The 27,511-nt window shown below is 42.3% G+C and overlaps 1 protein-coding gene across 1 annotated transcript; it reads left to right on the top strand.

Moving 5' to 3' along the window:
- On the top strand, positions 1-26,565 carry LOC149301923 (lysosomal acid glucosylceramidase-like). The gene is made up of 11 exons (XM_089483138.1): positions 1-39; positions 3,773-3,851; positions 7,910-8,101; positions 8,413-8,559; positions 9,557-9,693; positions 13,366-13,538; positions 17,939-18,179; positions 20,302-20,526; positions 21,517-21,680; positions 22,134-22,259; positions 26,238-26,565. The coding sequence occupies exons 2-11, from the start codon at positions 3,776-3,778 to the stop codon at positions 26,344-26,346; spliced, it is 1,590 nt and encodes a 529-aa protein (XP_089339264.1). The 5' UTR covers positions 1-39; positions 3,773-3,775; the 3' UTR covers positions 26,347-26,565.
- The last annotated feature ends 946 nt before the right edge of the window (positions 26,566-27,511 follow it).

The following is a 27,511-nucleotide window of genomic DNA, read 5'->3' as shown; positions in this document are numbered from 1 at the left end:
ACCTCTCAAGTGGATTGGACAGGTGATAACAGCCTTGAGGTGAGTAGGATGCTGGATTTTCTTGAACTGGAGACAGTAGTGTGGGAGAAGTGGGCAGGGCTTCAAAGAGATAAGATGTTGTTTCAATCTTTCTTGGAACAATGAGCAGAATGGTGTTGGGTCGGCTACAGAGATTTGCCTCCTGTAAACCCTAGAGAATGAGGGAGACAGCAGATCAGATAACTGAGGAAGGGCTGGGCAGCATCTTGTCTCTTGATCTATAGGTGTGCTAACTGTACAGGTAACTTCAAGTTTGCACTGAATAGTAGTTAGTTTAGATGTCTAGTTCTTCTAGAAAGAGCAAATGTTGACTTAGGAGTTTATCACACGGGAAGCATCCTGTGCAGAAACAAAATTTAAAACCCGAAAATAACCCCAAAAAGACACACAAAAGTGGGGTTGATTTTCAGACACAATGGGGTTAATGAGCATTAATGCAACATTAACCCAGACAGAAAGTGGAGCAAAACCAGCCACTTTTTACTTTCGGGATTTTCCAAAAGTAAAAAGAATTGTCTTTTGTTGACTTTCTGTCCGGATTAATGTTGCATTAATGTACTTTAACTCCAACGTCATCAGAAAATGAATTGTGCTTTTGTGTGTCTTTTCTAGTTTCTGTCTGGCTTAATATTTCTTTAACCTGGACGTCATCTGATAATCATTCTGCTTTGGTGGGTTTTTCCAGTTTAAATCCCATTTCCCCCCATGTGATAAACTCCTTAGTATCATATAATCCTAAATGACTGGGTATGAATCATAAATGACTAGTAGGGATGTGGCTATAGGATGGGTGATTCAACATGAAGGCATTATAGAATCATAGAATCAAAGAATTGTAGAGTTAGAAGAGACCCCAAGGGCCATCCAGCCCAACCCCATTCTGCCATGCAGGAAATCACAATCAAAGCATATCTGACAGATGACCATCCAGCCTCTGCTTGAAGACCTCCAAAGAAGGAGACTCCACTACACTCCGAGGAAGGAGTTTGTTCCACTGTCGAACAGCCCTTACTGTCAAGAAGTTCCTCCTAATGTTGAGGTGGAATCCGCATTCAGTAAATAAGAATCTTCCTTCATTCCCCAAATTTCTAGCATTCTATTTACATTTTTGATTGAAGTTATCTAGATTTATCAAATATTTGTATTATTTATATTGTCTAAAATTCTTTCAATCGTTTTATTTATTTCTTCAGTAGATGGAAACTAAAGGCACCATGATGTAATGGTTTGAGCATTGGACTAGAACTCAGGAGAACAGGGTTTGAACCCCAGCTCAGCCATGTAAACCCACCGGGTGACCTTTGACAAGTCTCCTCATCCTCAGAGGATGCAAGGACAAACCCCCACAGAGGAAACCTGCAAAGAAAACCCCATGATAATGGTGACCTTAGGGTCACCATTAGTTGGAAATGACTTGAAGGCACACAACAACAAAATGAGAACCATTTCTCCATGTTATTGAGGGAAGTCTGACCATCTCCACCAGCTGTTTCTGCCTCCTCGCTAGACTGATTATAGTCTAACTGAGCTGGGTTCTTATCTTAAATGTGACTGTGTTAAAACGCTTTTGATGTTGCGCAACGCGTGAGGCAACACGTCAACGTTTGGCACCAGATTTCCCACCTTCGTGACTGTAGTCAGCAGCTTGTGAGCTGAAGAAACATCTCTCTCATTCCTAATGACTAAAGAGACACAGTAAACTTCTCTCAGATGAGGCTTTTATCGATCCTAACACTTTTTTCAAACAAAAGTAACAGCTGATACAAACATTATTTTTAAGCATTGTATTGAGAAGTAACAAGTATTCTCTTTTAAAAACTCAGCTGAGTAATGGGAATGAGTTATTTTTATTTTAAAAAATCCCAAGCTCTTACATTAGTGCTAAGTCTACTTATTTTGGAGGAGGGGGATAATAATAATAATAATAACAATAACTTTATTATGGCCATTTGGCCAGCACAGGAGGAGGGGGATAGAAATGGGATGCTTTCTGCTTCCTGGGAAGGCAAAACTCAAGGCAAAGTCGTAAATGAGACAGTTATTTGAAGTGAGTTTGAAAGTGTACATGCCAGAACTTGGCAAAATCACTTTTATGAACTACATCTCCGTATGTCCTTCAACCAGTGTGTATACCCTTCACAGTCCACAGTCTGAAATGTTGCTCTAATTTTGCTTTGCTTCTCCCTTGCAGGGACGTAGCCAGGATTTTAGGAAGGGGGGGTCCAGACTAAGTGCCACCATTATAATGGGGCTTGGGTGCAGCGGCGCAGCAACACACACCATTCATTTTTCTAATGGAAGGGGGGGTGGACCCCAAGATCACCCCCCCTTGGCTACGTCCCTGTCCCTTGCCTTCATGACCAGAGATGGCTGGAGTCATTGCAGTCTGCTGAACTAGGACAGAATCTGGAGGATTCTAAATAGGTTGAGTTGAGCAGGATCAGCATTTGGAAAAAAGGGTTGCGGGGCTGGAAGCTTATGGATGGGAGTTGAGACAGAGTCTATCAAGAAAGGGTCAGCGGTAGGATATAAACAAAGGAAGGCCAAGGCAAATCTTGGCAAGAAAAGTGAACACTTTAAGGTTGCCATTAGTCAGAAACAACTTGAAGGCAAACAACATTTCCATATATATATATATATATATATATAGAGAGAGAGAGAGAGTTACCACACTGAGTGACATCAGTCCTTGCGACATCACTGAATAAGAGCCTTATCACATGTGAAAACAAAGCCAAAACAGAGCTGGAGAGAAGCAGTTTTCTTTGTGCCTCACCATATGATGTCACTGTGCTTCAATTCTCTTCCCACGGGAGATGGCCACCAAAGCAAGTCTATTGTCAAATGGATTTTTTATTATCATCCCCGTGAAAAGAGAACTGAAGCACTACAATGTCATACAGCAAGGCATAGAGAAAGCTTTCTTTTCTAGAACATGATTTTTTTTGTGTCCAGAGAATTTAAACCTTTCACATTCCACAAGAAGATTCTGATGCCCAATTTTCCTAATTATTCAACTAACTTCCCTGTCTTTTCACTTTTACCCGCTCTCCCCTTGTGCAAATATTTGAAAGCTAGATGGCAAAGGATTCCTGCTTTTCCTTCCAAAATGCCTTCCTGACCCGTCTGACTTTACTGGCTGTGAGATTCCATTTAATTTAATTAAATGTCATGCAGTAGCTATTGAAAAGCAATCATGGCTTTAATGCAGGAAAGAAGGAAGGAAAGAAGGAAGGAAAGAAGGAAGGGGAGTGAGGTCAGTGTGGCTAATCTGGAGAGAATTAATTCTGGAAGAACCTGTCAGTGCAGATTGCAGAAAAACAAGAACATTAAATCTGATTTATTCCACCCTTCCTCCAAAGTATTTGAGACAAGTGGCATGTAAGGCCTTTTAGCTTCACACAGCAACCCTGTGAGGGAGGGTAGGCTTGGAAGCAAATGATCCCCGGGGTCCAGTGGCATCCATCCAATGAGAAGCCATAGCTCAACAGCAGAAGCACCTGCTTTCAGGCTTGAACCCTGCCTTTTGAACCCTGGTTTTTGAAACCCTAAAGAAACAGCCCAGTGTTGAAAATCCTGTGTCATTTCTCCTGTCTAACCACTATGCCATATTAGGTAGCCGTTCTTGCATTTTTAAATTTGACATGATTAAGGCAAGCAGAGGAGGAGAGGTTTTGGGCAGGAATTGCCATCATTATTTCCCTTCTGAATTTAGGCCGTCTTCTCTCTCTAGAACATGAAAGCTTCACTTTGGACCACAGATTCTGTCTGTTGGGTGCTGTTTCTTCTTCAGATGATTGCAGAGGTGACAGGTAAGTGAGTAAGTGACACAGTACCATGTGGGTAGAGGTATAAGAACTTATGAGCATTGCTGGATCAGGCCCTCTGGATCAGGAGGAAAGGTATGAGAGACCTTCTTAACACCAGAAGCTCAATTCATGTAATTATTTTGAACTGTTTGAATTTAAAGAGATTCTACACAGCCTCTGTCAGGCCAACTAACTGCTCTTCTTGTTGGTTGATTAACTGTGTTAATTAGCCTACCACTTCAGGGATGAAAAACCAGGCAGGATGTCAAAATCTCATTTCCATACCTCAATATCCATTCACACCTTCCAAACCTCTTGCTTCAGACTTCTGTACATTCATGAGTCTAGATATGCATTTTGGAAGACAAAAAGACACACAAATCCAATGTGAAGTCGAAGGCTTTCATGGCCGGCGTCCATTGTTTTCTGTGGGTTTTTGGGGCTATGTGGCCATGTTCTAGCAGAGTTTCTTCCTGACACACAAATCCATTTGCCCATTTTATAAATGTGCACAGCTAAAACTGCATGCTTTTGAAAAATGCACATACACAGGGACGTAGCTAGGATTTTAGGAAGGGGGGGTCCAGACTAAGTGCCACCATTATAATGGGGCTTGGGTGCGGCGGCGGCGCAGCAGCACACACCATTCATTTTTCTAATGGAAGGGGGGGTCCGGACCCCAAGAACCCCCCCCCTTGGCTACGTCCCTGACATACATACATGCTTTAGTCAGTGGACAATATGTAGTGAGTGTACTGAAGATGGGTCTTCAAAGTCATCGTGCTAATGCAGAATTTTATTTTATTTTATGTTATTGCCACCTCTATTTTTTTCTGAGCAGCTCCTCTCCTTTAACAGCTAGATTGCAGGAAGAACAGTAGTTACTGAATTTGGTTGCAGCAAGTAAGATCTAATTTTGTTTTTGTTGGTTTTTGTAGAATAGGTCATATTAGGGATGGAAAGAACTGGAGCTTTAAAATGTGTTTAGAAATAAAGGAAAGCTGGCAGATTTTCTCATTGCTTCTCCCTGGACCCAACACCCCAGTGATGTTAGCACACAACTCCCATCATTCCCAGCCAACTTGAGTGTGGCAATGAGAGATGTAAACCAACAAACCTGCAGACCACTGAGATGGGGAAGTCTAAACAACTACAATGGATTCTTGGGATATCATTATACTATACCATTGTCGTTAATGGGACTTGAGCATCCATGGATTTGGTATCTGCAGGGGTCACATGGTTCCTTATATAAAATGGCAAAATCAAGATTTGCTTTTTGAAACTTATATATGTATATTTTCAAACCATGGATGCTTGAATCCATGGATGAAGAATCCATGGATATGGAGTGCCAACTGTATATAGGGTTTCAGAGACTCCTTGCCCCAAAACATGCATTGATCATCTGCATTGGTCATCCACATCTCACCACCACCACCACCATCCACATGTTCAGCTAGTGTAAGAAAAAATAAATATCGGTATCAGTATGAGTTCTTCCATGGCAAAGGAGTTCCCAGTTAGGCCAGGATTCCTGTGATGTCAGTGAGTTTCAGATCATCATGCACTGAGTCCCTTTCTATGCCAAACAAATGTCTCCCTCACATTTGTTTTCCAAATGTCTCTACACGGTATGTGGCATACGGTGCTCCTCCAGAGCTGCATCCATCCAACAGCGCTTAATTAATTTCTTAACTAAATTAATTCAATTCAATTAAAAGTCTTAAATCAATATTATAATAATCACAATTAAATCATTTCTTCTGCATTATTCTATAAAGCTTTCTGTTGTTATTTGTCCTCCTCTTTGTTGCAAAAAGATTATTACATTTCCCCAGTCCTTTTAATTTTCTTCAGTGTTTCCATCTGTCAGTAGATGTGTGAGCTTCTCCATCTCTGCCAAATCATAAATTTTTATAATCCAGTCTTCAATAGTGGGAATAGTATCTTCTTTCCATCTTCAAGCTAGTATCATTCTTGCTGCAGTGATCAAATAAAACAATGTTCTACCATTTTCCTCATTGTAACATGTGTCAGGAACAAATTAGCTTACTTGCTAATTAGCTTACTTGCTGTTCACCGCTATGATCTTTGGAATAGCGGTATATAAATAAAAAAACCAAAACAATGTGTTTTTTTCTAAATTTAGGTCTAAAATATTTAACAAATAGCCCCATACAGACAGGCCAAAATAAAGCTGCTTCAGGACACTTTGGAGGTATACTGTTTAAATGATGCATGCAGTCCGGAAGCCATGCCAAAGCCACGATCCAGTCCTAAGGACTACAGCACAGCTTTGGTGCACCTTCCGGACTCTTAGGATGCATGCATCATTTAAACAGCATACCTCCAAAGTGACCCGAAGCAGCTTTATTTTGGTAGTCTGTATGGGGCCAAATATAATTCTGGTTTGAACTCTAATGATATTTTCATCATCATACTACAAATTGTTTTATGGATCTCCAACCAATATTTTCTAATGTTTTTACAGGTCCACCAAGCATGAAAGAAAGTCTCCTTTTCTATTTGATAACATAGCTGGAAAAAAATTATAATCAGTATTGAGCAAAGAGATTGGTCTATAGTTTTTCACCTCTTGCGGATCTTTGTCTGGTTTCAAAACGAGCATTCTCTCCATGTTTGGGGAAAATTGTTCTCTTTGATCATATTCATCAATTTTTGTTATGGGTTAATTAGTTGGTGTTCTAATATCTTATAATATATTGGTGAAAACCCATCTGGACTTTGAGTCTTTCCATTTTTGAGCTCTCTTATAGCCTGTTTAATTTTGTCCTTTGTAATTAATTGATCTAAAAATAGTATCTGTTCTTCAGTTTTGTGGGTAACATTAATCTTATCTAGGAAATTTACTATCTGATCATCTGCAATTTCTATTCCTTCATAAATCTGTGAATAATAGTTATAGAAGGTATCTTTTATTTTAAATAAATAAAAGGAAGTTTCTCCTAATGTTGAGGTGGAACCTCTTTTCCTGTAGCTTGCATCCATTGTTCCGGGTCCTGTTCTCTGGAGCAGCAGAAAACAAGCTTGCTCCATCAATATGACGCCCCTTCAAATACCTAAACAGGGCTACCATATCACCTTTTAATCATCTCTTCTCCAGGCTAAACATCCCCAGCTCTCTAAGTTGTTCCTCATAGGGTTTCAAGGTTTCCAGACCCTTCACCATTTTAGTTGCCCTCCTCTGGACATGCTCCAGCTTGTCAACATCCTTTTTGAATCTGTGGTGCCCAGAACTGGAAACAGTATTCCAGGGGCGGTCTGACCAAAGCCAAATAGAGTGGCGCTATTGCTTCCCTTAATCTATACACTATAATTTTATTGATGCATCCTGGAATGGCATTGGCCTTTTTAGCTGTTGTTCATGTTCAACTTCTGGTCTACTGGGACTCCTAGATCCCTTTCACATGTAGTCTTGTTAAGCCAGGTGTCCCTCATCTTTTCTGCCTTTTCTGTTCTTCATTTTGTTAGTTTTGGCCCAGCTTTCTAATTTATTAAAGTTATTTTGAATTTTGATCTTCTTCTCTGGGTCTCCATGAGTCTTCCCTGGGTCACCATGAATCAAAATTGACTTAAAGGCAGAAAACAATATCAACTGTGCAGAGAGAGATAGATAGAATGTATATCTTGAAAATCTATTCTTTTATCAGGGCACATTATCCCTCCATTGACCCAGAATGCAGTCATCCACAACTGTGTTGACAGGTGCTCCTAATCAATTTATCATCTGGCAGCTAAGCCTCTGGGGACACCCTCTCTGTACTTTCCTTAGCTGGCTGTGGGAAAAGAACCATGCAGCCCAGCTCCATGGCATTACTCAGAGCCATACTGGCTTGGTAGAAGCTGCCAACATTTGTGTTCCTTAGGCAAGATCACCACAACAGGTCAGCAGAGAAAGACTTTTTTGGAGGGAGTAAATACAGGGATGAATAACTACGTATCTTTCTCTCCTAGAACATGTACAGAGTGCCTCCCCTGAAAGGGACTGCCTTCTCCACTGCCTCAATCTTGTGTCCTTTTCCTCTCCTCTCTCACAGCAAGCCGCCCTTGCGCTCCCCTGGTTTTTGGCCCCAACGCCATTGTGTGTGTCTGCAATGCCACATACTGTGACACGCTGAATCCCCTTTCTCTCCCCCCTTTTGGCACCTTTGTCAAGTATGTGAGCAGCAGGGCTGGTGAGCGCTTGGAACGCAGTGAAGGGGAGTTTCGGACAACCCTCTCTGGTTCAGGTAAGCCCCTGGGATGAGGATTTTAAGGGGTGCATTGGAAGTGGCTTCTGTAAGAGGGATGGGAGCCTCTGGTGCTCTGGGCTTTCCTTGCTCTTAACACCATGCTTGGCTTAAATAATATGAGCCAAATTGTTCTGGTATTTATATTTTGTCAGCGGTCCCACCCATCACTTCTCAGAACCCATCCTACAACTTCTCAGAACCCATCCTACAATTTGGCCCTCAGACTAAAATATGATTCCCCACCCTCATTCAGCTCCCTCTGTGTCCCCAAATCTAACCAGCCTCCTCAATGTTGTCTTCCTCCAAAGGGTTACTGTATACATATAACCCTTTTGTTCAGTACCAGCACATCAAAGGTTTTGGTGGATCCCACACTGATGCTGCTGCAATCAACATAATGCGGTTATCTCCAGCAGCCCAGGACCACTTGATCCGGTCTTATTTCTCTGAAGAAGGTGAGAGGACCCTGGCCAGGAAACTGGCTTTGGCTGGATATGGAAAACTAGCAGCTCAGAGTGACGAAACAACCAGCATTAGCCTGATGTCTTAGTTTTCTGTGTGAGAGCCAGTGTGGTGTAGTGGTTTGAGCAATGGGTTATGATTTTGGAAACCAGAGTTCAAATCCTCACTTGGCTATGAAACCCTGTGATAGGTTCACCCAGGGATGTAGCCAAGGGGGGGGGGGTCCTTGGGGTCCAGACCCCCCCTTCCATTAGAAAAATGAATGGTGCATGTTGCTGCGCCACCGCGCCCAAGCCCCATTATAATGGTGGCACTTAGTCTGGACCCCCCCCTTCCTAAAATCCTGGCTACATCCCTGGTTCACCTTAGGACTGCCATAAAGTAGAAATAACTTGAAGACAAACAACATGTATACACACTCACTTTGTTTTCTGTTTTTGGGGATGAAAATGAAATAAGCCTAGAAAATTACTTGTAGTTTGAATGTTGATTCGATGATCTGGAAAACAAGTTTGATTTATTTTGAAACTTTTCAGAGGCCAATGATTTGACTTTGAGCTTGAAAAGAAACATGGATTTGGTCAATAGAGGGTATGCCTCCCATTTACTGACACTGGAAAACCCAGAACTTGGAAACAGACTGCTAATCTGAGAATCCTCCAGCAAGCATTAGAAAATTCTGGGAGCTGAAGCCCTAAAAATATTTATACAAGAGGAAAGATTAAGAAGAGTAGCTAAGAAATGGCTAAGGAGTATTGATGGATGAAACAAAAACACTATACCAAATGCTACAATATAGAATATTCAGCCAACAACCTGCCATTGCTGAGTCAAGAGAGCATAGGGATACAAAAAAAATTGCTTTCATTATAGTGTGATTTGGTGTAGTATTTTGAGCATTGGACTATGAATCTGGTGACCAGGGTTCAAATCTCAGCTCAGCCACCACCAATACCTCTATAATCCTTTTGCTTCTCCCTCTGTCTACAGGGATTGAGTACAACCTTTTGCGCTTGCCCATGGCATGTTCTGACTTCTCTACCCATGCATACAGTTATGGGGACAAGTGCCTGGATGACTATGAACTAAAGTGCTTCAGTCTGGCCCAGGAGGACACTGAACTGAGAGTGAGTGAAGCTGGGAGAAAAGAGATCCTTTACTGCCCTCCTGTGGGTTCTCCTGTATTCAAATAAAAACTCTCTCCTGACTCCTGTAGCTAAATTGGCACCACCACCAACAGCAGGAAAGTTTCTCGGCAAGCAAGGTCCAAAATTTGCAGAAGAACCAAGAAAGAAAGGAAAAAGTAGAGAAAGGTCCCAGAAAGTTAAGTTGTCAAAAGGAGTCTTACAGAACTTTTAAGACTAAACTATTTATTTCTGCCATGATCTTTTGTGGTTTACAATCTGGATTGCATACCCTCCAATATTTTACAGGTGAAAACTAGGATCCACATGGCCAGGTACTATCAGTGTGTGGTCAAGATGGCAAAAGTTACAATAGTTAACAAAATGGAGCATGGCTTCTATACCAGAAAATTTGGTATCAGTCAGGGGAAAAAAATAACAAGAAATAATAGGGATGTCAATGGCAAATTCTGAAGAAACTTGCCAAGAAAACTCTGTGATAGGGTCACCATAAGTCAGAAATGATTTGAAGGCACATAATGACAACAATAGGGATAGGAACCTAAACCAGTTCAGGATGGTTTCATTGGCCCAGTGCATACCTTTCAGAATGTCTGGGCTGGCAGCAGCTTATTTCACTCCAGAGGGAAGCTGCAGCCACCAAACCGTGCGGTGGTTTCCCTCCGGAGTAAAAAAGAACCTGGTGTTTCTGAGACCTTTTTAAGGTGCCAGAGTGATGTTGCAAGTGCGCCACTGGTGCACTCGCGACGTAAGCAACGTGCAGTGTCATGTGGATGCTGCACAGTGCTTACATCACAATGGCAGCACCTGTGTACACAGGATGCCGCTGTTGGTACACTGCCACTCCGTACTAGGGTTAGGGACCATGCGGTTGGTGCACGGTCTCTAATCTTAGTATTGCCGTCACCACACCCCTTTCAGCCTGTCTGTCTTAGGCCATTCAAAGCTAACAAAATACACCTGTGATAATCAGGACTGTACATGCCAAGTCAGGACAGCTGGAGGGTATGCAATTGTATGCCATGAAAGCATGTGCTGAAATAAATGTGTGAAATCTTAAAGTTGTCCCAAGTATTTTTTTCCCCTTTTTTTTAAAATGCTGGAACAGACTGTAACAGGTTTCCCCTTTGAAAATGGCTAAAATAAAGACCCAGGTTGTTCAAAACCCCACAAATATCTTGTGGCCTCTTGAACACCCACAAATTTTATTCAGCTCAGGATTTGAACTGCTATTGCCCAGAGGGGGCTGTGTTCCAGGAAAGTCCGTGCCAAGTAAAGTGTTTTTTAAGTATTTATTTTTATACAGTATGATTAAATAACAAAAATAAACTCGCATTGGCAAAGAGCCAACATGCTGAAGTGATTTGAGTGTTGGGGTATGGATGTAGATCAGGGTTTAATTCCCTGCTCAGCCACTAAAGCATGTCACATACCCTCAGCTCAAGAAAGCCCCTTAGGATCTCCATTCATCGGAATGACTTGAAGGCACACCATAATAAATAGTGTTAGCAATGTGATTGGTTAGGGCTAGGGTTTCATGGACCCATTCCAATGTGCTTCTGAAACAAAGCTTTTGACAACTGGAGCATATTGCTTCTTCATCATGGTCTCTTTGACTCACACATATGGGATTCTATGTGCTGGTAGGAACCATCTTTGGAAACTTCAAGTGATATAATTCTTCAGCTGAACACCCCCTCCATGCTGCACATGCTTAGTACAGTTCCCACTCAAACTCCCTTAGTTCTCTTTCATCAACCATTGCAGCTGCATCATAGGGAACTCTTCTTCAGTGTTGTTGTTAGAGTCGAGCTTAACACATGGCAACCTTGATGAGACCTCCACTCCTCCGATTAGGTTTTGTCCTCCCTAATCCATCTGGCATGTGGTCTTCCTTTCTTTACTCGCCTTATTGTTTTTTCTAATGAGTCATGACTTTTCATGATGTGGCCAAAGTACAACAGCTTCAGTTTAGTCACTTTGGCTTCCAGGAAGAGTTCAGGCCCCTTGCGGCGCCACTTCCGCGTTTTGAAAAGGAGCGCCATTTTGGCGCTCCTTTTTTGCTGTGCCAGGAAGCCTCGCGGTCTGGCTGCTGGGGCTTCCCTCCGCAGTGAATGGCGGCGGTGGGAAAACGGCCGCTTGAGGGCGGTCTGTAACCCGCCTCAATTTCTATTGACACAACCTAAAATCGCATTGGACTTTTTAGCTGCTGCATCACACTGATGACTCATGTTCAATTTGTGGTATATTTGGACTCCTAGATTCCTTTCACATGTAATCGTTCAGCCAAGTGTCATCCTTCCTATATCTGTGCCTTTCATTTTTCCATCATAAGTGCAGTACCCTATATTTCTCTTTGTTGAATTACATTTTGTTAACTTTGGCCCAGCTTTCTAGTCTATTCAAGTCATTTTGAATCTTCATCCTGTCCTCTGGGATATTAGCTACTACTCCAAATTTGGTGTCATCTGCAAATTCTCTTATATCTCTTATACTTGACTTCCTTGGTTGATGACCACACTAGAGGACATGAAACTGAGGAGGTCTGAGTGGGAAGTGTACTGAGCATGTGCAGTATGGAGGGGAGGCAGGCCTTCAGCTGAAGAGATCTAGCTCTAGAACAGTGGTTCCCAACCTTCCTAATGCCGTGACCCTTTAATACAGTTCCTCATGTTGTGGTGACCCAAACCCATGAAATTATTTTTGTTGCTACTTCATAACTATAATTAAATAGGTGTTTTCCAATGGTCTTAGGCGACCCCCATGAAAGGGTCATTCAACCCCCAAAGGGGTCCTGACCCACAGGTTGGGAACCACTGCTCTAGAAGTATCCAAAGATGGTCTGCAGTGGAGAGAATCCCATATCTGTGAGTTCACCAATGATCACACAAAGAACCAGCTTTTCTGCTTTGCTGCCTCTTGTCCTGTAGCTTGCATCTGCGTCCCTAACAAATAGCATAGGATAATTTTTGTCTCACTACATTACATTACATTGGCCAGAAACAAAATGTACCCTAATTTTTTTAAAAAATGAATTATTCCTAGCTTTAATTGTTTTGGATTTTTATAAGAACTATGGGACAAGTGACAGTGCTGTTGAGTGCCTGCTGTTGGTCTAGCCCCCTATGGATGTTCCAAACACACCACCAAGAATAACAACAACTACGTTGTTATGGAAGAGATTTTTTGTTTGTTGTCTTTCCTGCAATTTACTGGCATGGTTCCCCCTCCACTAGAAAAAAAATGAATGGTGTTTGGGATTATGAGTGTAATAGAATGAATTTGCCTGCAAAAATGCAAATGGTTATCTTGGATCCTCGGAACAAAGGTGTTCCGTACTGCAACATTCTTTTGGAAAAGTGTGCTATATCTTGATTCCTAGTCAGTTTGTCCAGAGCAGGTGCTGCTGGGAGGGATGCATAAACCTTTCCTCCTCTGCCATTTCCCAGATCTTACTACTAATGCACATATTCCCAAAAGTGTGATCCATGCACTTAACCCTCCAAAGAAGAGTGATCATGTATGCCTTCGAGAGACAACATAAAAAATGGATGAGACTGCCAACTGGCAAGGCCTTTAGGGTGGGTGAGGTAATTTTAGGCCTCTGGGGTCAGGATCCACTTACAGGATCCCCATCATCACCTCTCCCCATAGATCCCTCTCCTCCACCGCTTCATGGCCTTCTCTAAGCGGCCCCTCTCCCTAATTGCCAGCCCATGGACCGCCCCTGCCTGGCTGAGGACCAGTAACCAAGTGATGGGCAAAGGGCGCCTGAAGGGAGAGCCAGGCAACATCTACCACAAGACTTGGGCCCGCTATTTTGTCAGGTATTTATCTATATCATCAGATAATGGGTTTTCTGTGGGGCTTCAGTGGACGAATGAATGGCTTTATCAGAGAGGACAAAAGTCGTACAGCAGTTGTTGATTTGAACAAGTAAAAGAAATCTGTTCTTGATTTGATTTGCAAGGCGTTTTTATTTTCTTTACTTTGGCCTTTTTAAAGGAGTTTTCCCCAAATTCTGTCAGATTATGAATCAGGGCTGTTGAATCCTATGGCCCTCAATGCTAGACTGCAGGTCCCATCATCCAGTAGCACCACAGACTGCTGGGAACTGCAGTCTAATAAGACTGCACACTGCAGAAATAATCCAGTTCGGCACCACTTTAATGCTATGGGAAATCCTGGGATTTGTAGTATGTTGTGGCACCAGAGCTCTCTGACAAAGAAGGCTAAATGTCTCACAAAACTACAATACCCAGATATTATTATTATTATTATTATTATTATTATTTTCTTATATTCCGCCTTTCTCCCAATATATGGCAAAGATGGACACCCCCATTACATAATTATAACACTTTGATCCTACTGTGATTTTAAGTGTTTTTAAACTTATACAGTTTTAAAGTTATAAAGTCTTATAATGCAAGCCATGCGCTGATGGACTATTGCACTATAATTTTTTATTGATTGATTTTATATCCTGCCTTTCTCCCAAAATAGGATTCTCTTAAAGGGGTTTGTTTTTCATAAAAAGAAAGGAACGTATCATTGTAATGTGTCTTGGAAGTGGGAATGAAATGTTGTGTGGATGCAGCCTGGGTTCTTAGCTCAGCTCAGAAGCTGGAATGCAGTTTAGTGCACAGCTGGGGTGTTCCCAGAATCCCCCAGCCAGATCTGGCAGGAGTATTCTGGGAGTTGCAGTCCCCCAAACCCCATAATTGTTCCAAGCTCTGGTTTAGCATTTGGAGACGGAGAGTGGGTGGGTGGGAGTGAGAGAGACTCTTTTCCACTGGGAAAACCTGTGTCTTCTGCAGCTTCTTTTGAGCTGAACCGAAAGAGCTTTAAATCTGTCACCGGTGGCTTATAAATTGGCTCAGTGCTATGGAATTCTGGGAACTGTAATTTCATGAGACATTGAGCCTTGTCTGCCAGAGAACTCTGGTGCCTCAGCAAACTAATAACCTATTATTATTATTATTATTATTATTATTAAAATAAATTATTATTACTAATATTAATATTAACAATATTTTAAAAACTTTTTAAAATTATAATTATTCTCCATGCTCCCTAAAATACCACCTCTCTGAATCCAATCCACTCTCCTTCCCTTTGTAACAGTTGCCTCCGGTTTAACTCCACTTTCACTGTCCTGGCTCAGTGCTATGGAATTCTGGGAGTTGGGGTTTGTTGTGGTGTCCTTGGTTCGAGGCTATGGAATTCTAGGAACTCGAGTTTGTTGCTCCCCTCAGCCTCCGATGGCCCTCTCCGTTGCTCCCATCTCTCCCCCCAGCCTCCTGTTCATACCCTCCATCGCTGTCATCTACCTTTCCGAGCAACGGCTCTTTCCAGCTCTCACATCTGTATATAGAGTTGGGGAATATAATGGATTATATCAGTGGTGGCGAACCTATGGCACGCATGCCAGAGGTGGCACTTGGAGCCCTCTCTGTAGGCATATGCACCATTGTCCCAACACAGAGTTCACTAGAGTTTGTCACTAGAATGCCAGAGGGACGTGGCACTTTGCGATAAATAAGTGGGTTTTGGATTGTAGTTTGGGCACTCGGTCTCTAAAAGGTTCACCATCGCTGAATTATATTATTCTTAGTGCTCTATTGCATATCTTTACTATTTAGAATCTTGTCTAATTCTTTCATCGCTGCCTTTCCCATTCCTAGGAGTTTATCACACAGGAGGCAAAGCACCCAAATAAACAGGGATTAAATCTGGGAATATCCCACAAAAGCGGGCTCGTTTTTAAATGACATCCCCCGACTTCGCCATTAGTGCTATAAATAAAACAATCTGCTTTTGTGGGATATTCCCGGATATAACCTTTATTTATCCACAGGATTTGGGCATAGAATCATAGAATTGTAGAGTTGGAGGAGACCACAAGGGCCATCCAGTCCAAGCCCCCCATGCAGGAACTCTCAGTCAATACATCCCCGACAGATGGCCTAAGCCTTCTTATTTCTTGGCAGCAGTTCCTCCCTGATCAATATTTGATCCTAAGTATAGAAACACTTTAACTATTTTGATTTCCTCATTGTCTAGGTTGAATTTATGTATTTCTTCTACGGTCATTATTTTTGTTTTCTTTAAGCCTTCCTTTTTATTTTCTTCCTTGATCTTCCTCCGTAATTGTTCCAGGTCTGTGACAGCAGACTGAGTAGGCAGGAAAACAGAGCACTGGCCCCGCTCTCCCTACTGGGATGAGATGTAGGCTATTTGTGTTTAAATTACAATATTTTTCTCTAATGTTGCATTTATAATATAAATTAGCAAACTATGGCGTGTTACAGACCGCCCAAAATGGGCGTTCTCGCGCCACTGCCGGTTGCAGCGTGAAGGAGCTGCAGCAGCCAAACCGCGCAACTCCTTCATGCTGCAAATAAGAAGTGCCAAAATGGTGCTTCTCTTTGCGGTGCGGATATGACGCCGCGAGGCGCCAATGGCACACTTGCAGCATCATATGCGCGGCGCGATGTGCGGACGCAGTGCATCCGCTACGTAAAGATGGCAGCCCCTGTGTGGAACAGGCGCCACCATTTTGTACGGACTCGGTCTGTAGTAGGGTTAGGGGCGTCCGGAAGGGACGCCCGTTTCTAATCCTAATATGGACCCAGTCCGTACTTTATGCCCGTCTGTAATGGACCAATGCATTTTATGATCTCTGGCATAACTTCTCTTGTTAGTTCTGACTATGAATAGATCCACTGCATCCCATCCCTACTCTAACTAACCAACAGGATTCTAGCTATAATGTTCTTTTTTGACATCTTTTCTGCAAGGGACGCTATATTTCCTTTCAGCCACCATGGTGTAATGGTTTGAGCATTGGACTGGACTCTGGGAGACCAGGGTTCAAATTCTGTCTCAGCCATGGAAACCCATTGGGTGATCCTGGGCAAGTCATACCCTCTCAGCCTCAGAGGCTGGAAAAGGCAACCTCCCTCTGAAGAAACTTGCCAAGAAAACCTTTAGGGTCACCATAAATCAGAAATGACTTGAAGGCACACAAGAAGAACAACATTGACAATGCACAAGTTGTCATCCTATCCCCACCTTCTTCTCAATAAACAATAGCAGACAAAGTCAAGTGTTTTAAAATCAAAATTTAATTGGAACTAGTAAGTAACTAGTCATAAACATCTAGTTATTTGTAACCAGTAGTTCCCTGTATATTTACACAGCATGTAATGTAAGTACATCACATTGCCCTTAAAGGGGAACAGTGTAACTGCTGTGTATTATTATTATTATTATTATTATTATTATTATTATTATTATTATTATTATTATTGCACTGTACATTTACACAACACTGTACCCTCCCTCATACGTACAATCTAAAAAGACATGACCTAAAAGGAGAAGGGAATGGAGGTGGGGAAGGGGATCAGGTCCAGCAGTTCTTCTCTCCCTCTGAGGCCTGGACCAAGGCAGATGGACTGGAGGAAGGGCTCTTCTTAACTGAGGCCGGGCCTGATGATGTTGGGCCTGCCTGTTCAATATGAATGGAGCAAGTCTGTGCTTTATCTGTGCTCTGTAGTGGGTTTTGATGTGATACCAACATAATTGAGAGGAGATAGTTTGTACCACAAATATATCTTAAAGTCTAAATTTTAAAAAGAAAAGTTGGGGGTCGTCTTATATGCTCCGTCGTCTTATACACCGGAAAATACGGTAGTTATTTTGAGCACTGTGAAAGGATGTCAATACTTTATAACTGTTCTGGTAGCTAACTTGGGCGCCTTACAGATGGGCCTAAGCGGCGCCGTCGTTGCGCCAGGAATACGCGCGAGGGGCGGCGCTTCCGGACGCGCCTTGCCCCTCGCACGTATTCCGTACGGCAAGATGGTGGCGCCCTATACAGATGGGCGCCGCCATCTTGACATAACGGACGCACAGCGTCCTGACGTCTAAACCCGGAAGAGCCGTCGCGAGTGCGCACTTTCGCACTTGCGGCGGCTCTTCCGGATTGCCGGAAGGAGTGCGATTTTTGCACTCCTTTTTTGCAGCGCGGGGGAGTCGCGCGGTTTGGCTGCAGCGGTTCCCCCGCGCTGCAACTGGCAGCGGCCCAAGACCGCTCCTTTTGGGCAGTCTGTAACGGGCCTTGGTTTTTGGTGGGATGAACTAATACTGTAAAGTAGCTAATTTTAAAAATTAAACCCCAATTCTCTGTATCTTGTTTCCTCCATGTGTTGGAATCCAGGTTTCTGGATGAATACACTAGATACAACATCACCTTCTGGGCTGTCACGGCTCAGAATGAGCCATCATCCTCTGTTTATATTCCCATGAAGAATTTCCCTACTACCGAGTTTACACCTGAAGAACAACGAGATTTCATCATTAAGGATCTGGGTCCTGCACTGGCCTCCAGCAGCCACAAAAATGTCCTACTCATCATTCATGATGACCAAAGGATCAATCTGCCCAAATGGGCCAACGTGGTATATTGTCAAAGCTCACATCTTGACTTCCTGGCAAAACTATGCTCAGCCAGGAGACTTGCATTGCTGCTTGAAAAGCCATACATCTCTAGAAAGTATTAGTAACAGATTAAGGAGAAAAAAAAATATTTTCAAGCTACGATGAATCTGAGCAGAAGTAACTTATAAATAATAAGCCAACTTATTATTAGTGAGGAACAACTTTTTTGTGTGGCTAAAACTATATTCTTTTTATGCAAAGCAGCTGGAGTTAGATTGCTGAACACAACGATACTACATTATGACACACACATATACATGCACCTCTACATTATGACTGTAGTCATAATGTAGTCATAATTAGAGGTGCATGTATGTGTGTGTGTGTCGCCCTGTGAATTTCATAGGGTTTTATTAGGCAAGGAATACTCACAGGTGGTTTTGCCAGTTCCTTCCTCTGAAATGTAGCCTACAATGCATGGTCTTCATTGGCAGGCTCTCACTGAAGTAATAACCAGAGCTGACACTGAGTAGCTTCCAATATCAGATGGGTCTGGTGCCTTCTGGTTTTACTTCCTATTGGTGGGATACAGACGGCCCCTTTGGGGTGGCCTGCACCCGCCCCTTTCCCCGACGGATCGGGGCCTCAGCGGCCACAGTGGCAACCTCAGACACCCCAATCTGCTGCTTTTCCAGGCCTCAGGGAAGTGGCAAAATGCCGCTTCCCCGCAGCCTGGAAAGGAGTGTTCTTGGGGCTTCGTGCCCCAAGGATACCTGCTACAAGTGCCCTGCAGTGGCACGTGCACATCACGGCCGTGCCACGCTGTTTGACTGCAGCGCGGCCATGACGTAATGGCGGCGCCCATGTAGACAGGGCGCTGCCATGTTGGCGCCGCAGTTACGTGCTAGGGTTGCGGGGTGTCTGTAAAGGATGCCCCGAGGCAACCCTAGCACGTAGGGGTTACTGTTATAGTTGCAGGGTATCAGAGGCTTTGGGTATGTTTTGTACCGCAGTGGCTTTTAGACTTTTTAGTTTTTAAAAAATAAATAAAAATAGCAATTCTAGCCCTTTTTGAATAATGCAGAAGAAAGTGTTACTTTAAAATTTTGTAATAAAATCAGATAATTACTGTTTTGATCTTTGGGATGGTAACTAATACTTTTTTAAATTTTATTGACAAAACATTAAAACATATAACAAATAACATACAAACACCTAATACAGTGGGCCCTTGTTATTCGCTGGGTTCTCTAATTCTGGGACACTTGTTGCAATACCCATTAAATTTTTATCCATTTTGAATCTCTCAACCAATTGCCTGTAAGCAAACCAGTTGCATGAAAAGCCGTCCCTAATTATTTCCTCTTGTGTTTTAATGGTTTGAATACCTTCAACCGCTTTAATGATATCACTATATTGAATCCATTTCTTTTCACTATAAACTTCTTGTCTCAGCAAGGCTTCTGCTGGAGATGCCCATAATGGAATTTTAGGGGACCATCTTGTTTTATATTTCATCCATATTCGTAATAGAGTTTTACGGACAAAATGGTTTTTGAAATCTCTATCTACCTTACTCTTATTGTAAAATAAATATGCATGAAAGCCTAATTTCAGACCAAAACCTTCCAGTGTTAAATTTCTGCTATTTTCCAATTTAACTAATACTTCTAAAAAATAATTTTAACCCCTGAGATCTAGCCACCGCATGGTCAGTGATCTGACTTGGTTGGAGTTGTTATTTAAAATCATAGAATTGTAGAGTTGGAAGAGACCGCAAGGGCCATCCAGTCCAACCCCATTCTGCCATGCAGGAACTCTCAATCAAAGCATACCCAGCAGATGGCCATCCAGCCTCTGCTTAGAGACCTCCAAGGAGGGAGACTCCATTACACTCCGAGGAAGGAGTGTGTTCCACTGTCGAACAGCCTTTACTCTCAGGAAGGTCTTCCTAATGTTGAGATGGAATTTTTAATTTAAAATATTTAGAGAGTCCCAGACTGGGAAAGCCAGCAATATTCTCTCTTTCTCTTTCTGGGAAGAAACTAGATTCAGAATCTGGGTAAAGAACTCACTTGTCATGCCTGTCTTCATCTTATATTATGTTTGAATTCATCCATATTCTCTTGTTTTCTTTTTCAGGTCATTGGAAACAGTAGTGCTGCCAAGTACGTGTCTGGCATTGGAATCCACTGGTACCTTGATAGTGTGACATCTTCTGGGCTCACCCTGGATGCCACCTACCTCCTTTATCCTGATTTCTTTCTGCTCTACACAGAATCCTGTAATGGCTTCCGGATCTGGGAGCCAAGAGTTGACCTGGGAAGCTGGGATCGAGGCGTTCGGTACAGCCGAAGCATTCTGACGGTAAAACCAACCCCAGTTATCTCTGAGAATGGGACTAGTAGGCTTCCAAAACCCAAACAACTCCATCCTTGTTTTATGCTGTTTCTTATATGCTGGTCTTCTTTTGAAAGTCTGAGTGATGCATTGGAATTTCAACTGTACCATATTTTTAAATATTGATGTTGTTATTTTCAAATGTTACACTGAGAATTGTACATGCTGTTTGCAACAGCTTGGAATTCTTTGGTGCATCCATTGGGGACAGCTGCTCAGTCAGGACATGCTTTGCAGTGTTGTATCTGTGCAGGCCTGTGCGCTAGTAATTGTCACAATGGGAAAATATAGGAAACACTGGGATGTAACTGTTTCAAAGAAAAATGGTGTTCCTAGACACTTCCAATAACATGGTTATCAGGAAATGTATTGGATGAAAATAAATAACATATTTCAAGGCATTAGCAGGACTTGAGAGCAAAATATGAAGGAAACTGCATGTGGTCTGCAGACCAAGTATTGTCCATTGCTGCCCTAAACCATGTTCCTCTCTCTAAAAATAAAGCAAGATTTTAGGCCTCTTGTTCCTGAAGAACAGGCTGATTGAAATAGGGCTCAGACAAGTTTCTCCTGCCCAGTCATACTGTTGGGCCATTGAGCAAAATATTGTTTTCAATGACTGAAAACAATATTTTGTTTTGCCAGGGCAACTGTTGCCATCCAAATATTATTGCATTGAAAATCCCATCAGCCAGTTAAGCTGGCAGTGAGGGATGATGAGAGTTGCAGTTCAGTAACAATTCATTGACTCCCAATGAGCTAAAGGATGCCCATCTGGAGGCACAGCAACCATCCCACCATTCAGTAGCTCCCATTTTGGGTCCCCCGTTAAACTTCTGATCCCACACCCAGTGTGGCCAATGGTGAAGGACTTGGGGAGATGTTGTCTACCTATAACTAAGGACTGACAATCTGGAAAACACTTCTGGGATGACCTTTACTGTTTGACTCTTACAGAACCTCAACAGTTTTGTTGTGGGTTGGATTGACTGGAACTTGGCTCTAGATATGGAAGGAGGTCCCAACTTTGTGGAAAACCATGTAGACAGTCCAATCATTGTGAATTCACTCAGAGACGAGTTCTACAAGCAGCCCATGTTCTACCACTTGGCTCATTTCAGGTAAGCTAAAACTAATCATCATCACTCCATTCTGTGGAATCCTGGGATCTGTAGTTTGTGAAGCTGTTTTGAATTAGCAGCTAACTGATCATTCCGCTTACCTGGACAGCAGCACTAATGGCCCCTCCAAACTACAAATCCCAGGATTCCCCAAGATGCAAACATTAGCAGTTCATGTGATATCAAACTGCTATTATTGCTATCGAGTGGTATCGAATTGCCTATTAAAATCAGTGATTAGAGAAATGAGATTGCTATTGGTATGTTTCATAAATGGGAAACCTTTGGCTCTTCAGGAGTTTTTGCTTACAATTCACACCAGCCTCACCCATCTAGCATGGTTCATGGCATTGTGGGAGTTGTAGTCCAAGGTTCCCAACCCTTGGTGTATTGGATAATTGCTCATCAGCTTCCATGCTCTCATCATGACAACCTCTCTCCTCTCTTGCCCAGCAAATTTATCCCTGAAGGCTCCATCCGGGTTGCCCTAACCTGCAATTGTGCAGTCACCAGCTGCCAGCTGCATAGTGCTGGCTTTCTGCGTCCAGACGGTATTGCTGTGGTGGTTGTGCTTAATGAGTGAGTAAACCAGATTAGGGAGGAAGGGTGCAATGAATTTAGAAAATATGGGTGCTGAAGCTGCAATGAACATAGAAAATGTGGGTGCTGATGCAAATCACATAGATTATATAGAATAACTTATCTGTGGAAGGAGGTTGCCATCTGGATTGTAACATATAACATGTTTTCAGGCTGAAACCATTATTTGATTTAATTAGTGCAATCAATTAATTTTATTAAATCCTTTTTGGGTTGCATCCTCACTACAGAAATAATCCGACACCACTTTAACTATCATGCTCAATGCTATGGGAATTCTAGAAATTTCATGAATTTCATGAAACATTTAGCCATCTCTTATCAGAGAGCTCTGCTGACAAAACAAATTACTATTCCATAGCCTTGAGCCATGGCCATTAAAGTGGTGTCAATCTGGATTATTTCTGCAGTGCAGATGTAGTTTTGGATTACTGAAATCATGCTGTGACAAATATGGGAGTGTGTCTGTGTTTTTAATCTGCTGGAGAGAAGACGAATTCTTTCCTGTATATGTATATGAAAAAGAGTTCTTCCACTATCAAATTAGAAGATATTTCCTAGATTAATTTCAAACCAGCTTCAGTGAAGAATACAGAGTTGAGACCACTATGGTCACCTTAGTGGATGATCGTCACCTGCGTGTTTCCCTTGCTGGTGCTTTTGAACCTCCCAATGGCATTCTATACCATCAATCATAATATAATTCTTGAATGCCTGAGGAGTTTGGGCATCAGAGGCACTGTGCTTCAGTGGTTCCAGTCCTTTCTCTTGGGGCAGGTTCCAGATGGTGGTACTGGGGGATAGTTGTGTCTTAATAAAAGGAGCTGTTATATAGCATTCTACAAGATGCCATTCTAGCCTCAATGCTACATGGAACCACTGGGAGAGACCAAACAGAGGCAAGGGGCTAATCAGTATGCTGATGACATGTAAACATACTTCCTTATGGCTTTAGTAATAATGCCCACTAAGAAAAATGTTTGAATGTATGCCTGGAAGAGATAATGGGCTGGATTAAGAAAACCAATGAAGCTGAATCCAAACAAGACAGAGGTGTTTGCTGGCAAGGGTTTGAAGGTGTGTCAACCAGTCTTGGATGGGGGTATACAAGACTGTTCACAACTTAGGGTGTTCCTGGATCTGTCATAGCCTAGGTAGATGCAAAGATGAGGAATATGTTTACTTTCACCTTTAGTTGTTATACAAAGTGTGCACCTTTCTAGAAATGTAAGACATAACGATAGTTATTGACATGCTGGAATTCTCAAGACTGGAATTCCGCAATGTGCATTGGACTATTCTGTAGTGTACATGGACCTATCTCGGTATTGAATTCAGAAATTTAAATTAATTTAAAGCATGGCAGCCAGATTGGTTACATGTATATCTAGGAATGACCATATCACACTTATATTAAAATCAGTCCACTGGCTTTTAATTAGTTTCTAAGTGAGAGCCAGTGTGGCATAGTGGTTTGAGTGCTGGACTACAACTCTGGAGACCAGGATTCAATTCCACACTCAGCCATAGAACCCTCTGGGTGAACTTGGGTAAGTACATGCTCTCTGCCTCAGAGGAAGGCAATGGCAAACCTCTGGAAAAAAATGGCCAAGAAAACCTTGTGATATTATCTCCATAAACTGGAAACAGCTTTAAGGCATATAACAACAACAAACAGTGTCTGTTATTACCTTTAAAAACCTGCATAGTTTGGGTGACCTTCAGTGATAATAATAATAATAATAATAATAATAATTTATTTATTTCTATCCTGTCTCTTCAATAAAGATCTAGGCGCCTTACATCAGTATAAAACCATATGACACAATAATATAAATCCCACTATCCCGTCCCACCATAGAATCATAGAATCGTAGAGTTGGAAGAGACCACTAAGGCCATCCAATCCAACCCCCCGCCATGCAGGAAATCCCAGTCAAAGCATACCCAACAGATGGCCATCCAGTCTCTGCTTAAAGACCTCCAAAGAAGGACTCCACTACACTCTGAGGGAGTTTGTTCCACTGTCGCACAGCCCTTACTGTCAGGAAGTTCTTCCTAATGTTGAGGTGGAATCTCTTCTCCTGCAGCTTGCATCCATTGCTCTGGGACCTGTTCTCTGGAGCTGCAGAAAACAAGCTTCCTCCTTCCTCAACATGACATCCCTTCAAATATTTAAACAGGGCTATCATATCACCTCTTAACCTTCTCTTCTCCAGTCTAAACATCCCAAGCTCCCTAAGCCATTCCTCATAGGACATGGTTTCCAGACCCTTCACCATTTTAGTCGCCCTCCTTTGGACATGTTCCAGTTTCTCAATGTCCTTTTTGAATTGTGGTGCCCAGAACAGGACACAATATTCCAGGTGGGGCTTGACCAAAGCAGAATACAATGGCACTATTACTTCTCTTGATCTAGACACTATACTTTTATTGATGCAGCCTAAAATTGCATTGGCCTTTTTAGCTGCCGCATCGTGCTGTTCACTCATGTTCAACTTATGGTCTACTTGGACTCCTGGGGCAGTCATTGAGACAGTCCATATCAGTGGGGGTGGCTGGGCCATTCAGTCAGAAAAGATCCGTCTTGTCAGCTTTTTAAAAGCTGTCAAGATTAGCAGTATGTCGGATCTCCTCCGGCAGGCCATTCCATAATTTGGGAGCGGCAGATGAGAAGGCCCTTTGGGTAACCATAGCCAGCCTTATGTTTATTGGCTGTAATAAGTTTTTCCCAGAGGTCCTAAGTGCGCAGGGCGGATTATATACAAGAAGGCAATCCTGCGTGTAAGTTGGACCCAAGCCACCAGCACCTTGTACTGTGCCTGGAAACTAATAGGCAGCCAGTGAAGAGATTTTAAAATCGGTGTTATATGGTCATCTCTGGATATTCTGGTGACTGATCTGGCTGCCATATTTTGAACTAATTGGAGTTTCCAAGCTAGGCACAAGGGTAGTCCCATGTAGAGTACATTACTGAAGTCGTGAGGTTAACTTACTAATGCATATACCACAGTTCTCAGGACCCCTGGCTCCAGTAAGGGTTGCAGCTGGCGTATCAGCTGATAACAAGCACTCCTAGCCGTCGAATCTGTCTGGGCTGACATCTGAAGGGATGGGTCCAGGAGCACTCCCAAAGTGCAAACACAGTCCTTTAGGGGAAGTGTGACCCCATCCAGGACTGGTTGACATATCTCCATACCCAGATTAGGGGTCCTTACAACCAGTACCTCTATCTTGTCTGGATTCAGTTTTAGTCTGTTTTTCCTCATCCACTCCATTATCGCCTTAAAACATTCGTTCAGAGGAGAGATGCCATCCTTTTCCCATCTCCCATATAATCTGCCCCCAAAACTCAGATCCTCAAAGAGACATCTACTTCAGCCAGCCAAAACACAGAAGACATTTTCTTTGGCCAGCCCCAGATTGTAAAATGACCAACAAAAAAGATTAATAAATTGGGGACACTGTCTGGATTTAAAACAGCAGTAAATACTAGTCTGTTCTGGCAGACCAATCCAAATTATTTTAAATAATGAAATTTAAAGTAATTATTGATATATGTATTGGTCTATATGCTCTTTTAACTGATGTTACAGTATGTGTTGTTATATTTGTTGTTGTTCCCCACCTTGAGTCAAAGGAAGAGGCAGGTAAAAAATATAGTAACAACAACAACAACATCAGTCTTCCAAGCATCTGACATCCTTCAAGGCCAGTGCTGTGAGATCTACAGAAATAGTAGTAGTAGTAGTAGTAGTAGTAGTTAGTTCTGGTAACCTTGAGGTTATGAGTGTATCCACAACTACCTTTATATCTTCCAGTTCTAACATTCAAAAGTTAGAAAGTATATTATCATTATTATTATTGACAGATAATAATATGATGCCAGATTCTTAGAAGGCACCATTGCACTAGACCTTTCTTACCATTCTCACACAAACTTTTGTTTTCCTTTAGTTGCTTCTGGGATGTGGAATTTAGTATCGCAGATGACAAGGTTGGCTACATTGAGGATGTCGCTCGAGCAAACTCCATTCAAACATACCTGTGGGAAAGGTGTCCATGAGACTAAACAATGGTGTTCTGCACAGATAGAGATTTTGTTACATCCTGGGGAAGATGGGTCACCTTGTGAGTGCAGAGAGGCCCAGGTGGAAAGAAGCAGCCTCTCTCCTCAACACACAGAGAGAGATCCAACGCTGAGACAAAGGAGAGACATCCAGAAAGCAGGAGCGTTGCTGCCTTGACCTGACTGGGTGAGGCCAGTGGTCTTCCCAATATATCAATCCACCTCCCTTGCTCCCAATTGCTGTAGCAAAACCTTTTATTTAATTAAATATGACTAAAATATAATCAAATCTTGTTAAATTATTATGAAATATGAATGATATAATAATTAAATATTTTACTAATAGAATAAATAATTTCACATCAATTGAATTACTCCCAGCTCAATCATATTTCTAGTGCACCTCCTTCTCTTGTATTTTAGCTCTTGGGAAGAATAAAGAGGAAAATTTACATCGATATCATCAGTTACCCTGCTCCGGTCTTGCAAACTCAGGCCAGCCATGACTTCCTTGCATGAATCAATCCATTTTTAATATGGTCTTCTTCTTTTTCTGCTGCCTTCTGCACTACTGAGCATTATCTTCTCATTACATGTCCAAAGTACAATAGCTTCAGTTTAGTCATTTTGGCTTCTATTAAGATTCTGGGCTTGATTTGCTCTGTATTTTTTACCAGTCCATAGTATCTACAGTGCCAGACTAAGGACTGAATCCATTGAGGACAGAAAAGTCCTGGAACTGAGTGAGTTAAAGGGTGTTTCTCACTGTCAGTGAAGTCATCAGTGTGCCGGTGAAAGCTTATCAGCTTCCAAGTGTGTTGACTGTTTGCCCTGGACGTTGGCAGTTTGCCCAGAAGTCCAGCCGTGTCTGTTTGTTGAAATACACAGAGCAGAAAGATGAAGACAGCTATTAGATTCAAGAAGATGCAAATTTCGCTTCTTTGAAAGTCGATATGGAAGCTTTACTGATAACACAGATAGAGGATGACAGCAAGGTGAGAGTGACAATTGTGTTGGCTCTGGAAGCAAGCCAGCTGAATCACATCAGGAAGAAGCAGATGGCTTTTGATGTGTGGCATGCCTTGCAGATGCTCTCTAAGATGACATGCAGTAGAAAACTGTATGGATGTAAGTTACAGGATGGTGCCTCTGTAACTGACCA

Source organism: Sceloporus occidentalis, unplaced genomic scaffold, assembly GCF_023333645.1.
Source record: "Sceloporus occidentalis isolate IW3139 unplaced genomic scaffold, rSceOcc1.0.p SCAF_20, whole genome shotgun sequence".
NCBI lineage: Eukaryota > Metazoa > Chordata > Lepidosauria > Squamata > Phrynosomatidae > Sceloporus > Sceloporus occidentalis.
The sequence above is the reverse complement of the archived record's forward strand: the minus strand, read 5'-3'. Positions and strand labels throughout refer to the sequence as shown.